Raw genomic sequence first — 17125 nt, forward strand, 5'->3', positions numbered from 1 at the left:
ATGTCCCGCTTTTTTTTTCTTGGAAAACTGTTACAAAGTTTACTGACTAACACTGGGAAAAATCAAATTTTAGTCTCAATTTGAATTCGGTGATGAACAGAAAATCTTTCACATACGTCTTTTTCTCAAAATTAGAACATTTTTCATAGTTTTTATAAAACAATACTGATTTTCGTTGTTTGGTTTTGATCACCGCACTTTTCTATGGTTTTCTTTGATTGATAATTTTTCGGTGATTTATTTAGGACGAAATGAAAACTGCTGTTTTTTGACATTTCGGCCTACTGAGCTTCAGTCATCTTCAGAAAAACTGTATTTAAAATAGATAGAAAGTAATAAGTTTTACAATATTTTCAAAAAACTATTTCCTATGCACACTATCTCGAAACTCACGAACCAACCTGAAGCACACCGAGACGACGCACGGCTGACTAGGAGCATTTTCTTGACGTCGATTTCAAATATTAAGAGACGGCCGTTAGGGAAACACGCGGCAAAACAAGTTGTGAGTTTCGAGATAGTGTGCATAGTAAATAGTTTTTTGAAAATATTGTAAAACTTATTACTTTCTATCTATTTTAAATACAGTTTTTCTGAAGATGGCTGAAGCTCAGTAGGCCAAAACGTAAAAAAAACAGCAGTTTTAATTTCGTCCTAAATAAATCACTGAAAAATTATCAATCAAAGAAAACCATAAAACAATACTGAATAACTCTAAAGTTCTCAACATTATAGTAAGATTATCATTTAGTTAAGCATTCTTGGAGCATATTATACATCACTCTTTTCGAGTCAATTGTTCAAAGTATATAAAGATGGCAGTTTTCTTGAGTTTTCAATTTTTCAAACAAATTGCCTAACAAACAAATTTTTATACGAATTACACAAAGATTTTTTACGCGGTATCAAATCCACCGTTTGCATGTACGACTTGAAATATTTTCTCCCAAACTTTGTAATTCGCGAAAACCGTGGAAAATAACGGAGCATATGGAAAAAAAACCTGTGTAAATAGATGTAAGAAAAACTGAGCGAAATAAGTCGGCGTTAAAAACAAAACTTAGTGTACTTTCTGTGGCTGATGGTAAACGTAAAAGTTTGGCTATACAATTAACCTTTTTTTTAGTTTTTCTTAAATGTCCCGCTTTTTTGGGCTGTGTCCCGCTTTTTTTCGAGAAATGCCCCGCTTTTTTCTGAAAGAATCTGGCAAGCCTATTTTAAGGGGCTCTATTAGCTGTTATATTTTACGCTTCAATTCCGATTTTCTTGTTTCTATTTTCTTTGTTAAATTTCTTGTATTTGATATGATTAAAGTTATGGTTTTTTTTTAACTCGGTTCCCCCCTAGGTCAGGGGCAGCGAATAATTTTGGCTGAATCTATTCATAATTGATAAGCAAGAATATGGATTCTTTTTACTATCTGACAATCTGCGCTGAAGATCACCATATTTTCCCCAAAATTTCAAATTTGGTTAATGTTTGCTACCTACCTTAAAACAGTTGATTTCTTGCAGAGTTTTAAAATTACTATTTCACGAGGTGTTTGCGGTAAGGATTTTCATGAAAAATAATAAACCAACAAAATCACATGCATATAATTTTGTCAATTTTTTTTTAAATAATAAAATATCATATAATTTTTTTGCTATTTGCTGTGATGAATTTTTTGGATTTGAAAATCGATAAAAAAACAACAGGTACTTGTCAGCCTGTTCAAACATTTCATGTTACTTTTTTGGCTGTACACTCATTTGTGAACCTTTAATTAAACTAATTTTAACATTACTTTCCTTTTAACAAGACTTCCCAAGTAACCAAAATTTCCATAGGACGGGTTCTTAAAAGCTTATTCAACTCTGCTTTTTGGTTGGATAGCATTCTACTCAGCTGAAAATTCAAGTTCTTATCGATCATCTATCATGAATTTAAAATAAACATGGAATTTCCGCCTTATCAAAGTAGGCAAAGCCTCAAAATGTAAACATTTATATACATCATGTGGTGAATCAACTTTTTCCAAAACAGACCTAGAGAAATCGATATTGAATGTGAGTAAAATTAGTTTGGTTTTGATTTTTTGTGATCTCATTTCTATATTTTTTCAAATATTAGGTTTTAAAAAGAGAGAACTTTCTAGTGGTTGGCTATCCAGATTTGTTCCATAACATTCCGACAGTGAAAATTTGGTGAGGTGTTTTTCTATTGCAAACGGAATGGAAAATTCTTGGGAGAGTTAAAAAAGGAACAAAAATAAGGTTGATTAGTTACACATGGAACTGTAAAATTCATTAGAAGTTCATCACAAAGCTCGACAGAAAAATATGATTATCTAATTTTGTAAGTCTCGAGTTTTTTTTATTCAGCCAAATGTGAGCTTTGAATGCACAGGATTAAGTACCTGTGCAATTTTTGGTTACTTGGGTATTTTAAAACTAACTTATTCTTGCGATCGTCTATATTTCAACTTGTTATCACTTGTTAATTATTAATGTTTTGTTTGATTTGTCTATCAGTCCCAGCTAACATGAAATCGTTATAGAAATGAACACGTGAACACGTGATCGGAAAAATCCAGGCATTTGATTTCAAAATGTTCAACCCAAAATCCAAGCAACTTTGATCAAAACTACGGAATTATTCAGTAAAATTCAAAAAATAAACTTAAAAATATGTTTGTTTTTTTTCATCAAACCACATCAGCAAATTTTAAATCGTATTTTAGGCTTCCAAACACAAGTCATGATTACTTGGATCAAACTTGCCATTAAAAATTGCTTTTTGAACGTAAAAGTGTAAAAATTATTATAACTCAACTAAAGTTTTTTAAAAGGCATGGCGAAAAAAAAAAATCATCTGATAGCCCCCGCAGATTGCTCAAAACTAATACATATCAGTTATAATCCTAGAAGGTTGAAAATCATCAAAGAAGAAAATCATCATCCTTCTTTACCACGTCATGTTTTACAAAAGTTTTTCAAATACAGAAGCATCGTTGTCATTGACTGCTTTGATTTTTTGGCTCTGAATTAAGTCAAAAATGGCTCAGTGAAAATGATTGATTTTTGGAACATTGGTTTTTTTTTTGTTTCATTTAACAAATAAAGAGAATGAATCCGGGCAAAAACCGGGTTTTTTCAAGGAAAACTAGACAGTAGAGCCGGACCGAACTTTCCACAAATTTTGGGTCACATATGCGGGCAAGTCCACATAAATCCGGACAATCTGACAACCTTAATCTAAGATCATAAAAGAGTTTTAGGGTCATATAAAATCAAAAGAAACTTTCTTTTTGTTGACAACATAGTTGTCGCCTCTCATTTGAATATGGAACATTGTTATTTTTTTTGCCCCAAAAGTCAATGAAAAAACCAAACAAAAAAAGGATATCGAAACGCTTAACAACAATATTTTTCGCTGAAGATTAAGTGAAGCAAACGGAACACTTTTTTAAGCTAACAAAAAAAATCATGAAAAAGTTCAATACTTACTTATATACTTTGTTTGAGAGGCTGTTAAAATTTCAGTGCGTTTAGAAATTGCACTTTTATGATTTTCGTTGAAAAATTACAAAAGCAAATGGTTCAACTTTTATAAAAACAAATATTCATCGGTTCCATTTTCCTGGATTTGTGTTTTTATTGGAAAGACAAATCTCCAACCAATAGAACATGAAAAAATACTTGCTAAACCCCTTTCCCAGTATGATGTAATCCCGATTATGAATTGTTTTTCAAATCTAATGTTCTGAGTTTGTCTTGGTACATCTTCATACCTGAAAATTAACACATTTTTAAATCTGATGGGAAGTATTAGAGAAACATGAGAAATCACAGAAAAAAGAACATGAACCGTAAATACAATGAATTTACAACGGTTCGCCGACGGGACGGGATCAAAATTTTAATTATGATGCTAAACGACTTAAAAATGCATACAATTTCGAAATCGGATATTATCTAGCAAAAAAAAGTTCTGTCAAAAATCGACTTTAAAATTTCAAAACTCTCGTAAGGGGGACTAGAGGAAATCTGAAAAATAAAAATTTTTATGACATAAAATTGCATGAAACGTCGAGATTTGGTGTTTTCTCGAAAAAAAAAAATAAAAAAAAACAAAAATTTCTGGCCAAAAAACAACTTTCTTAGACCTAACCGGTTTTACGAAAAACGGTCGGAAAGCCGACTTTCCGCAAAAAGTCTCAGATTTCGACGTTTTCTGCATTTTTAAGTCATTTGGCGTCAAAATTCAAATAATGATTTTTCCGATTTCCTTTGGTCCCCCCTTTTTCAGGTGATTTGGCAAACCAAAACTTTGAGCGCTTTGAGGCACCCAAAAACCGAGTCTGATTGAGCTGAAATTTTGGACAGGTCAGGTTTTTTGGGCCAATCTACAAAATGTATAAGGTCGGTTTACATAATTCAATAAGGATTTTTTTCTTTTACATTCATTGCATCTCTAATAGGCATGTTTGCACTGAAGAGGGTTGAACCAATCATTTTAGTTTGAAAATTTTTAATTATATTGAATTTTTAATACCAGTCACATGTGGTCTTCAAAATATCTTTGAGGTATCATAATAAAGACATTTTGATCAAATTTGTTGAACAGTCGGACTCCAATTGATTGATTGAGAGCCATCAAAGATTTTTTTCCTATTCGTTAGAACAAATCCATGCCAATACCCATGAGAACTTAAGCTTCGTTAAGCGACCCCTGAAAGTTGACCGATTGAGTTAGAAATTAGCATAAGGCTTTCTTCTACGCCAAAGACCAATTTGAGTCCCCAAAGTTTGATTTAGCAAACAAAGGAGTATGTTCTTGGACCTCCAAATTGGTATAGATTAAACAAAAGAAAAAGTACCTACGTTAAAAGCACTGGTTCAAATTATGAACGTATTTTCATTATGCCGGTTTCATTACTAGCCAGTTCAAACTTCTAATATGAATGATTATGAATTCTAAGTATTTTATCGATCACCAAGAGCGAAAAATGATAAATTTCCGAAAACTGTTGTATACGAGGCCAATTAACTTTTCCCGAAAACACACAGAAACATCCTTCGCAGCCTCGGATGGCCGCCTAAACGGAAACAAATTGAAATGTTTCTTCCAGTCTCTGAAAACCATTCATCTATTCATTCGTCCGAAGCCTCCCAAAGAACGGTGTGGCGTGGGATTTCCAAAGTATCTATCCCAGGAAAAATATAATGCGCTGGCTGCTTTCAACATTTTAATCGGAATTTATGTACCTCTCTACACACGCGTTTCGATTCGATTCGAAATGCGGACGGTGTGTGGTGCACTAATATGAGTTTGCAATTTCCATTGGACCTTCCCCCCTTCTCTTTCTATTGCTTCAACATTCTACCATTGACCCGGTGTGTATAAACCCAGGCGGAAGAATTTAATGGTTACGATTCCGGCGTCGCCCATCGTCGTTTGCGACGTCGATGCTGGTGATGGCGATGATGCTGATGTTGATGATGATGATTCGGTTTCCGGCTATTATGGTAATGGTCATGATGCCCCAACCAATAATGGTGGAAAATGTTGATAAAGTATTCGGTGCGCTTCTGTTGCACAAATTGATTTGCATCGTCGTCTCCGCTTCCCTCAACAACGTCGTCCTCAATGGCTTCGTTTTCGTTTTGGTTGTCGTCGTCGTCCTCGCACTCCCAGATGTCAATCTCGGTGGTTGATTTGGTTCGAAGCCGAGGCGAAAAGATCGAAGCAGGCCAATCGACCGCGAACGGAACGATCTGTTTGCTTGGATTGTAACCGCTGCTGCTTTGACTATTATTGCTTTTACTATTGTGGTTTTTGCCACCCCCACTACTATTGCTTCGAATGCTATTGCTTAGACTACTAGTGCTACTTCTGCTGCTGCTATCAGGTCTGATGCCGCTAAAGCTAATACTGCTAGAACGATGAAGTTGTTGTTGTTGATGATGATTGTGAGAAGCAGAAGAAGGAAGCGGAGGATGGTTATGATTGCTGTGTGTTGAGTACGTTGCCAAGGGCATCCTTGTCGTTGCTCTGCTTGTTGTTGCTGTTGTTGATTTTGTGATTTGCTTGGGTCGATTGCCGGTGACATTCGTTTCCGGTGGCTTCTGCTGCTGCGGTTCGATTGTTATGACATCGTTTACCGCTGCTGCTGCTGCCGCCGTCGCCTTCTTTGATGATGTAGCGGTCACCGGAGGGCGATGATGATTAGATTTATGTAATAATGGCACATGGCTGCTTTGGTAGATGGCAGTAGGCTTTGTACTTCGGCTTTGGTTGTTATTATTATTGCTAAAGCTATGGTGATGGCTATGTGTGTTGGTGTTTTTGGATGTTGGTGTTGGTAGTTGCAGATTGCCGTGCGAGTGACGATGCCAAATTGTGTGGAAAATTAGGTGCAATCTACTTACGGGTCCGCTGGAGTCCATTCGGATCGGAGGTTTTCCCGGACAAATAAGATACGATTCATGGTTCTCGAGTCGGTTGCTGAAATCTGGCTGGGATGAGCGATGCTGCTGAGGACGTCTGATGTCGAACGATTCCGGGGAAGCTGAAATGGAGACCATCATACCTTAATCATTTTTCCTTGAACAGTTTCCTTCCATACCTTTAACGGTTACTCCGAAGCTACACTTGGCGCTCAGGCCATCGGCATCAGTGGCAACGTAGTTTACGTAATGCACTCCGGCGATAAGCACCTGTCCGGGCGTGTGGGATTTGTACAGCTGCTTGATTTCGGATGATTCACTTTCGAAAACAGGCTCGGTCCAGAAGATGGATCGTGATGTTTCTTGTCGCTCCAACTGAACGTTGAATGAATCCGGACAGTTCAACACTTGTGGAGGTCGACGTTCTGGAAAATTTTAAATTCGTTTTAAAATAACCAAAATGAGGAAAATTTCAAAAACTACAAAAAATATAAAAAATTCAAAAATTACAAAAATTGGAGAAGTTACAAAAATAACAGAAATTAAAAAATAACAAGAATAACAAAAATTCAGAACATTAAAAAAAATGACAAAAATGACAAAAATGACAAAAATGACAAAAATGACAAAAATGACAAAAATGACAAAAATGACAAAAATGACAAAAATGACAAAAATGACAAAAATGACAAAAATGACAAAAATGACAAAAATGACAAAAATGACAAAAATGACAAAAATGACAAAAATGACAAAAATGACAAAAATGACAAAAATGACAAAAATGACAAAAATGACAAAAATGACAAAAATGACAAAAATGACAAAAATGACAAAAATGACAAAAATGACAAAAATGACAAAAATGACAAAAATGACAAAAATGACAAAAATGACAAAAATGACAAAAATGACAAAAATGACAAAAATGACAAAAATGACAAAAATGACAAAAATGACAAAAATGACAAAAATGACAAAAATGACAAAAATGACAAAAATGACAAAAATGACAAAAATGACAAAAATGACAAAAATGACAAAAATGACAAAAATGACAAAAATGACAAAAATGACAAAAATGACAAAAATGACAAAAATGACAAAAATGACAAAAATGACAAAAATGACAAAAATGACAAAAAATGACAAAAATGACAAAAATGACAAAAATGACAAAAATGACAAAAATGACAAAAATGACAAACATAACAAAAGTGACAAAAATGACAAAAATGACCAAAATGACAAATATGACAAAAATGACAAAAATGACAAAAATGACAAAAATTACAAAAATTACAAAAATGACAAAAATGACAAAAATGACAAAAATGACAAAAATGACAAAAATGACAAAAATGACAAAAATGACAAAAATGACAAAAATGACAAAAATGACAAAAATGTCAAAAATGACAAAAATGACAAAAATGACAAAAATGACAAAAATGACAAAAATGACAAAAATGACAAAAATGACAAAAATGACAAAAATGACAAAAATGACAAAAATGACAAAAATGACAAAAATGACAAAAATGACAAAAATGACAAAAATGACAAAAATGACAAAAATGACAAAAATGACAAAAATGACAAAAATGACAAAAATGACAAAAATGACAAAAATGACAAAAATGACAAAAATGACAAAAATGACAAAAATGACAAAAATGACAAAAATGACAAAAATGACAAAAATGACAAAAATGACAAAAATGACAAAAATGACAAAAATGACAAAAATGACAAAAATGACAAAAATGACAAAAATGACAAAAATGACAAAAATGACAAAAATGACAAAAATGACAAAAATGACAAAAATGACAAAAATGACAAAAATGACAAAAATGACAAAAATGACAAAAATGACAAAAAATGACAAAAATGACAAAAATGACAAAAATGACAAAAATGACAAAAATGACAAAAATGACAAAAATGACAAAAATGACAAAAATGACAAAAATGACAAAAATGACAAAAATGACAAAAATGACAAAAATGACAAAAATGACAAAAATGACAAAAATGACAAAAATGACAAAAATGACAAAAATGACAAAAATGACAAAAATGACAAAAATGACAAAAATGACAAAAATGACAAAAATGACAAAAATGACAAAAATGACAAAAATGACAAAAATGACAAAAATGACAAAAATGACAAAAATGACAAAAATGACAAAAATGACAAAAATGACAAAAATGACAAAAATGACAAAAATGACAAAAATGACAAAAATGACAAAAATGACAAAAATGACAAAAATGACAAAAATGACAAAAATGACAAAAATGACAAAAATGACAAAAATGACAAAAATGACAAAAATGACAAAAATGACAAAAATGACAAAAATGACAAAAATGACAAAAATGACAAAAATGACAAAAATGACAAAAAATGACAAAAATGACAAAAATGACAAAAAATGACAAAAATGACAAAAATGACAAAAATGACAAAAATGACAAAAATGACAAAAATGACAAAAATGACAAAAATGACAAAAATGACAAAAATGACAAAAATGACAAAAATGACAAAAATGACAAAAATGACAAAAGTGACAAAAATGACCAAAATGACAAATATGACAAAAATGACAAAAATGACAAAAATTACAAAAATGACAAAAATTACAAAAATGACAAAAATGACAAAAATGACAAAAATGACAAAAATTACAAAAATTACAAAAATTACAAAAATTACAAAAATTACAAAAATTACAAAAATTACAAAAATTACAAAAATTACAAAAATTACAAAAATTACAAAAATTACAAAAATTACAAAAATTACAAAAATTACAAAAATTACAAAAATTACAAAAATTACAAAAATTACAAAAATTACAAAAATTACAAAAATTACAAAAATTACAAAAATGACAAAAATTAAAAAAATTACAAAAATTACAAAAATTACAAAAATGACAAAAATGACAAAAATTACAAAAATTACAAAAATTACAAAAATTACAAAAATGACAAAAATAACAAAAATTACAAAAATTACAAAAATTACAAAAATTACAAAAATGACAAAAATGACAAAAATGACAAAAATGACAAAAATGACAAAAATGACAAAAATGACAAAAATGACAAAAATGACAAAAATGACAAAAATGACAAAAATGACAAAAATGACAAAAATGACAAAAATGACAAAAATGACAAAAATGACAAAAATGTCAAAAATGACAAAAATGACAAAAATGACAAAAATGACAAAAATGACAAAAATGACAAAAATGACAAAAATGACAAAAATGACAAAAATGACAAAAATGACAAAAATGACAAAAATGACAAAAATGACAAAAATGACAAAAATGACAAAAATGACAAAAATGACAAAAATGACAAAAATGACAAAAATGACAAAAATGACAAAAATGACAAAAATGACAAAAATGACAAAAATGACAAAAATGACAAAAATGACAAAAATGACAAAAATGACAAAAATGACAAAAATGACAAAAATGACAAAAATGACAAAAATGACAAAAATGACAAAAATGACAAAAATGACAAAAATGACAAAAATGACAAAAATGACAAAAATGACAAAAATGACAAAAATGACAAAAATGACAAAAATGACAAAAATGACAAAAATGACAAAAATGACAAAAATGACAAAAATGACAAAAATGACAAAAATGACAAAAATGACAAAAATGACAAAAATGACAAAAATGACAAAAATGACAAAAATGACAAAAATGACAAAAATGACAAAAATTACAAAAATGAACAAAATGACAAAAATGACAAAAATGACAAAAATGACAAAAATGACAAACATGACAAAAATGACAAAAATGACAAAAATGACAAATATGACAAAAATGACAAAAATGACAAAAATTACAAAAATTACAAAAATTACAAAAATGACAAAAATGACAAAAATGACAAAAATGACAAAAATTACAAAAATTACAAAAATTACAAAAATTACAAAAATGACAAAAATTACAAAAATTACAAAAATTACAAAAATTACAAAAATTACAAAAATTGCAAAAATTACAAAAATTACAAAAATTTCAAAAATACATAAAATTACAAAAATTACAAAAATTACAAAAATTACAAAAATTACAAAAATTACAAAAATTACAAAAATTACAAAAATTACAAAAATGACAAAAATGACAAAAATGACAAAAATGACAAAAATGACAAAAATGACAAAATTGACAAAAATGACAAAAATGACAAAAATGACAAAAATGACAAAATGACAAAAAATGACAAAAATGACAAAAATGACAAAAATGACAAAAATGACAAAAATGACAAAAATGACAAAATTGACAAAAATGACAAAAATGACAAAAATGACAAAAATGACAAAAATGACAAAAATGACAAAAATGACAAAAATGACAAAAATGACAAAAATGACAAAAATGACAAAAATGACAAAAATGACAAAAATGACAAAAATGACAAAAATGACAAAAATGACAAAAATGACAAAAATGACAAAAATGACAAAAATGACAAAAATGACAAAAATGACAAAAATGACAAAAATGACAAAAATGACAAAAATGACAAAAATGACAAAAATGACAAAAATGACAAAAATGACAAACATGACAAAAATGACAAAAATGACAAAAATGACAAAAATGACAAAAATGACAAAAATGACAAAAATGACAAAAATGACAAAAATGACAAAAATGACAAAAATGACAAAAATGACAAAAATGACAAAAATGACAAAAATGACAAAAATGACAAAAATGACAAAAATGACAAAAATGACAAAAATGACAAAAATGACAAAAATGACAAAAATGACAAAAATGACAAAAATGACAAAAATGACAAAAATGACAAAAATGACAAAAATGACAAAAATGACAAAAATGACAAAAATGACAAAAATGACAAAAATGACAAAAATGACAAAAATGACAAAAATGACAAAAATGACAAAAATGACAAAAATGACAAAAATGACAAAAATGACAAAAATGACAAAAATGACAAAAATGACAAAAATGACAAAAATGACAAAAATGACAAAAATGACAAAAATGACAAAAATGACAAAAATGACAAAAATGACAAAAATGACAAAAATGACAAAAATGACAAAAATGACAAAAATGACAAAAATGACAAAAATGACAAAAATGACAAAAATGACAAAAATGACAAAAATGACAAAAATGACAAAAATGACAAAAATGACAAAAATGACAAAAATGACAAAAATGACAAAAATGACAAAAATGACAAAAATGACAAAAATGACAAAAATGACAAAAATGACAAAAATGACAAAAATGACAAAAATGACAAAAATGACAAAAATGACAAAAATGACAAAAATGACAAAAATGACAAAAATGACAAAAATGACAAAAATGACAAAAATGACAAAATGACAAAAATGACAAAAATGACAAAAATGACAAAAATGACAAAAATGACAAAAATGACAAAAATGACAAAAATGACAAAAATGACAAAAATGACAAAAATGATAAAAATGATAAAAATGACAAAAATGACAAAAATGACAAAAATGACAAAAATGACAAAAATGACAAAAATGACAAAAATGACAAAAATGACAAAAATGACAAAAATGACAAAAATGACAAAAATGACAAAAATGACAAAAATGACAAAAATGAAAAAAATGACAAAAATGACAAAAATGACAAAAATGACAAAAATGACAAAAATGACAAAAATGACAAAAATGACAAAAATGACAAAAATGACAAAAATGACAAAAATGACAAAAATGACAAAAATGACAAAAATGACAAAAATGACAAAAATGACAAAAATGACAAAAATGACAAAAATGACAAAAATGACAAAAATGACAAAAATGACAAAAATGACAAAAATGACAAAAATGACAAAAATGACAAAAATGACAAAAATGACAAAAATGACAAAAATGACAAAAATGACAAAAATGACAAAAATGACAAAAATGACAAAAATGACAAAAATGACAAAAATGACAAAAATGACAAAAATGACAAAAATGACAAAAATGACAAAAATGACAAAAATGACAAAAATGACAAAAATGACAAAAATGACAAAAATGACAAAAATGACAAAAATGACAAAAATGACAAAAATGACAAAAATGACAAAAATGACAAAAATGACAAAAATGACAAAAATGACAAAAATGACAAAAATGACAAAAATGACAAAAATGACAAAAATGACAAAAATGACAAAAATGACAAAAATGACAAAAATGACAAAAATGACAAAAATGACAAAAATGACAAAAATGACAAAAATGACAAAAATGACAAAAATGACAAAAATGACAAAAATGACAAAAATGACAAAAATGACAAAAATGACAAAAATGACAAAAATGACAAAAATGACAAAAATGACAAAAATGACAAAAATGACAAAAATGACAAAAATGACAAAAATGACAAAAATGACAAAAATGACAAAAATGACAAAAATGACAAAAATGACAAAAATGACAAAAATGACAAAAATGACAAAAATGACAAAAATGACAAAAATGACAAAAATGACAAAAATGACAAAAATGACAAAAATGACAAAAATGACAAAAATGACAAAAATGACAAAAATGACAAAAATGACAAAAATGACAAAAATGACAAAAATGACAAAAATGACAAAAATGACAAAAATGACAAAAATGACATAAATGACAAAAATGACAAAAATGACAAAAATGACAAAAATGACAAAAATGACAAAAATGACAAAAATGACAAAAATGACAAAAATGACAAAAATGACAAAAATGACAAAAATGACAAAAATGACAAAAATGACAAAAAAGACAAAAATGACAAAAATGACAAAAATGACAAAAATGACAAAAATGACAAAAATGACAAAAATGACAAAAATGACAAAAATGACAAATATGACAAAAATGACAAAAATGACAAAACTGACAAAAATGACAAAAATGACAAAAATGACAAAAATGACAAAAATGACAAAAATGACAAAAATGACAAAAATGACAAAAATGACAAAAATGACAACAATGACAACAACGACAAAAATGACAAAAATGACAAAATTGACAATATGAACAATGTTGACAATCGAAGTAAAAAAAAAGTTTCCATATGCAAAAAGCTAAAGATGTTGTTACAAAATTTAGTAATTTTTTTCCTTAATTTGGTAGTTTTATCAAAAACATTTCCCCTGTTAAAAAGCAGCGATCGTCAATTGTTTCATCTTTAGTTTTCATTTTGGGAGTATTTCAAATGAGAACCAGTGTTAAACTGACATACCTTTTATCCTTATCAACACCCGACACACATCGTTCATATTAGAGTTTGGACTCCTTGCTCTAAACGTCACCGTCGTCTCCCCGGCCGGAAGTTCCGCCTCTAGCTGCTTACCCCAGGCGGGATGCGCATCCACATTGGCATACCAATCCACGTTAGTTTTCGGCTGCACCAAACGCACCCTCATCGAATACTGTCCAACTGGGAGCACCTCACTTACATCCGGCGGACATTGGATGAAGGGTTTAACTGTTGGAGGAGCTTCTGTCGTTACAGCGATTGTCGTTGGGACGCATTTCATGTTGGGAGTTGGGGTCCATTTTTGCTCCACGTCACAGACCGCTGTCCGCTTGCCGATCGGTTTGAATCCAGGTTTGCAGTGCAGGATGCAACGCTCACCGGCAAAGATTTTCCCATTCATGCAGGCTAGTGGGAGAATTGTTCCGTGCTCCGGTCGCGGAATTCGGGGACAGGATTGAGCTGAAACGTATGACTTGTTAGAATTTTTATAGGAGAAACATGTATTATTTTGATACTCACGAACACAAACGGATTCTCCCTCATCCCAATGGCCAGTTCCGTTGCAATGCTTCGTTGAACTTCCGACCAATTTGAAGCCTTTGTTACACCAAACGGAACATTTCGTTCGATAGAAAAGTTGAGTCTTATGGCGTGATCGAGAGCACCTTACTTCACCATTTTTCGGTGGGACCATAACTTGGCAGTTGTCTTTAAGTTCCAAGCAGGTTTTGCGATCCCTGCCCAGTTTGTGTCCAGGAGGGCAAACACATCGGTAGCTGCCAGCTAAGTTTACGCATTTAGCATTGAGTCCACAGATGTTGCTATTTTCTGAGCATTCGTTCAAATCTATGCACTGACCTAAGGCGTTTTGTTCATATCCCGGGAAGCACTCACAATTGAATGAACCGATCGTGTTGACACACTTTTGTTGACAATTGTTATCTGCTGGTACCAAGCATTCATCATGGTCTAAACAGCTGGATAGATTTGTTTTATTGACTACGTAGCCTTCTCTACAAGAACACACAGGGACTTCATTTTTCAAGGTACAAAAGTGTTCACAGCCTCCATTTTGCACAGAGCAGGGATTGTTCACTTCACAAGTTTTGTTATCGGCCATCAAGGTGAACCCGGAGTTACAGGCACAGTGGAATCCTCCACGACGATTCACGCAAATTTGACTACAGCCTCCGTTTAAGTCTGCACACTCATCAACGTCTTGACAAGTAGCTTGATCTTCACCCAGAACCCAACCTCCAGGACATGAACAGCTAAAGCTTCCAAACTGATTCTCGCAAACGTGTGAGCAACCTCCATTGAAGTTGTTGATTCTACATTCGTCGATGTCTACACAGGTCACCCTATCTACGTCTAGCCTTAATCCAGCTGGACAAGAGCATTCGTATCCTCCCCTTGTGTTGACACAGTCATGAGTACACTTCTTATGTTCATCCGAACATTCGTCAATGTCCGAACAAGTTCGGTTATCGGCGCCCAGTCGATGACCATCTTCACATCCGCAACGGTACGACCCCGGTAGATTGATACAGTTCTGATCACACCCGGCGTTATCCGGAATCTCCTGACACTCGTTGATATCTTCACACAGCAGTTTACCTCTACCTAGCCGGAATCCCTCGGGACATTCGCACTCGTAAGTTCCTGGAACGTTCACGCAAATGTGAGAACAATCGTTTAGCTTCCCTTCGCATTCATCTATATCTCTACAGGATAGTTGATCTTCTTCCAGTTCGAATCCCGCTTCGCAGGCACAACGATAGTCCCCAAGAAGATTGATACAGATATTTGTGCAGTTACCATTGTTTTCAATGCATTCATCGATGTCCTCGCAGATGTGTTTGTTTCTACCAAGTTCAAAACCAGTTGGGCAACTACAGTGATATTTTCCCGGGAGATTGGAACAAGTATGTGAACAACCTGCGTTACGTCGATCGCACTCATTAATGTCAACACAAGTTTTAAAGTTTCCCCGCTCCAGTTCGAATCCCTTCGGGCAGGTACAGGTTACGACGCCCCGTTCATAGAAACATCCGTGAGAACAACCACCGTTATTCAGTTCGCATTCGTTGACAAAGTCACACAAATGTTGATCTTCCATCAGGTACTGGCCCTGCGGACAGGCACATTGATAACCTCCCAAAAGATTGATGCAGATATGTGAACAGTTTCCATTCCGATGCTCACATTCGTTGATGTCAACACAGGATTTTCCATTTTCCGATAGTCGGTAGCCACTGTGACAGGAGCAGTGGAACGATCCCGGCGTATTGTGACAGGTATGATCGCATCCGGCCTGATTCTGTGAACATTCGTCTACATCTACACAGGACTTACTATCCCCGTGGCTCGGTTCAAAACCATCGAAACAACTACACCTGTATCCGCCTTCAAAATTGAGACAAGCCTGTGTACAGCCTCCGTTGTCTTCATGGCACTCGTTTACATCTTGACAGGTACGTTGATCATGACCCAGAACATACCCATCTGGACAGTGACAGATGATCTCTGCTTCCGGATCACAACCATGTGAGCAACCTCCGTTATTCAACTGACACTCGTTGATCGCCTCACATGTCTTACCATCATCAGCGAGCTCCATCCCATCGGGACAGTCACAGAACGTTTCCCGGTTGAAGAAAGTACAAATATGTGAACAACCTCCATTATCCGTAGTGCACAGATCCATCTGTCTACAAATCCCGTACTCATCCAGCTCCTTTCCATCTTGACAAACACATTTGTAACTTCCATACGTATTCAAACACTGCAAATCTCCACAAAGATCATCATCCTCCTGTTCCTGCTCACACTCATTAACGTCGTCACAGGTGTGCTCATCACCCGACAGCGTCAAACCTTTCGGACAACTGCACTCGTAACCCCCTGCCGTATTGCGACAATTGTGTGAACAACGATGTCTACCAGACTCACACTCATCCAGATCCCTGCAGCTGTGATCATGCTGCTGATACCCAGTCGGACACTCACACCGATAATCGCCTCCATCCACCATTCGACAAATCCCCGGATTGCATCTCCTTTTATACTCCTCCCCACAGCTATAGACATTCCTGCAAGTCTTCCCATCCATCTCGTCTAAAATGTAAAACTCCGGGCAGCTACACACGAACCCTTCCGTCCCGTCCTTACACTCGTGCGAGCATCTCGTCTTGTTCGGGTTCTCGTACAAATCAGCACAGAAATCCCTCACGCAGGTTCTCCGATCACTGTTCAAGTGAAAGTTCTCCGGGCATCGACACTCGAACGATCCCACCGTGTTAACACACTCGTGGGAACAAATCTTCACCGTTGAATCCGAAGACACCGAGCGTT

General features: G+C 32.4%; 1 protein-coding gene across 1 annotated transcript in view; it reads right to left on the reverse strand.

Annotated features, from left to right (window-relative positions):
- The window catches only part of LOC129758798 (fibrillin-1), a 51570-nt gene that overhangs the window by 29484 nt on the left and 4961 nt on the right, over positions 1 to 17125 (reverse strand). The window contains exons 2-5 of the mRNA XM_055756423.1: positions 14291 to 17093; positions 13754 to 14230; positions 6611 to 6856; positions 6414 to 6553 (exon numbers count right to left, since the gene is read on the reverse strand). Coding sequence (XP_055612398.1) covers positions 6414 to 6553; positions 6611 to 6856; positions 13754 to 14230; positions 14291 to 17093 — 3666 coding nt within the window. The remainder of the gene's footprint in view (positions 1 to 6413; positions 6554 to 6610; positions 6857 to 13753; positions 14231 to 14290; positions 17094 to 17125) is intronic.

This window comes from Uranotaenia lowii, chromosome 3, assembly GCF_029784155.1.
Source record: "Uranotaenia lowii strain MFRU-FL chromosome 3, ASM2978415v1, whole genome shotgun sequence".
NCBI lineage: Eukaryota > Metazoa > Arthropoda > Insecta > Diptera > Culicidae > Uranotaenia > Uranotaenia lowii.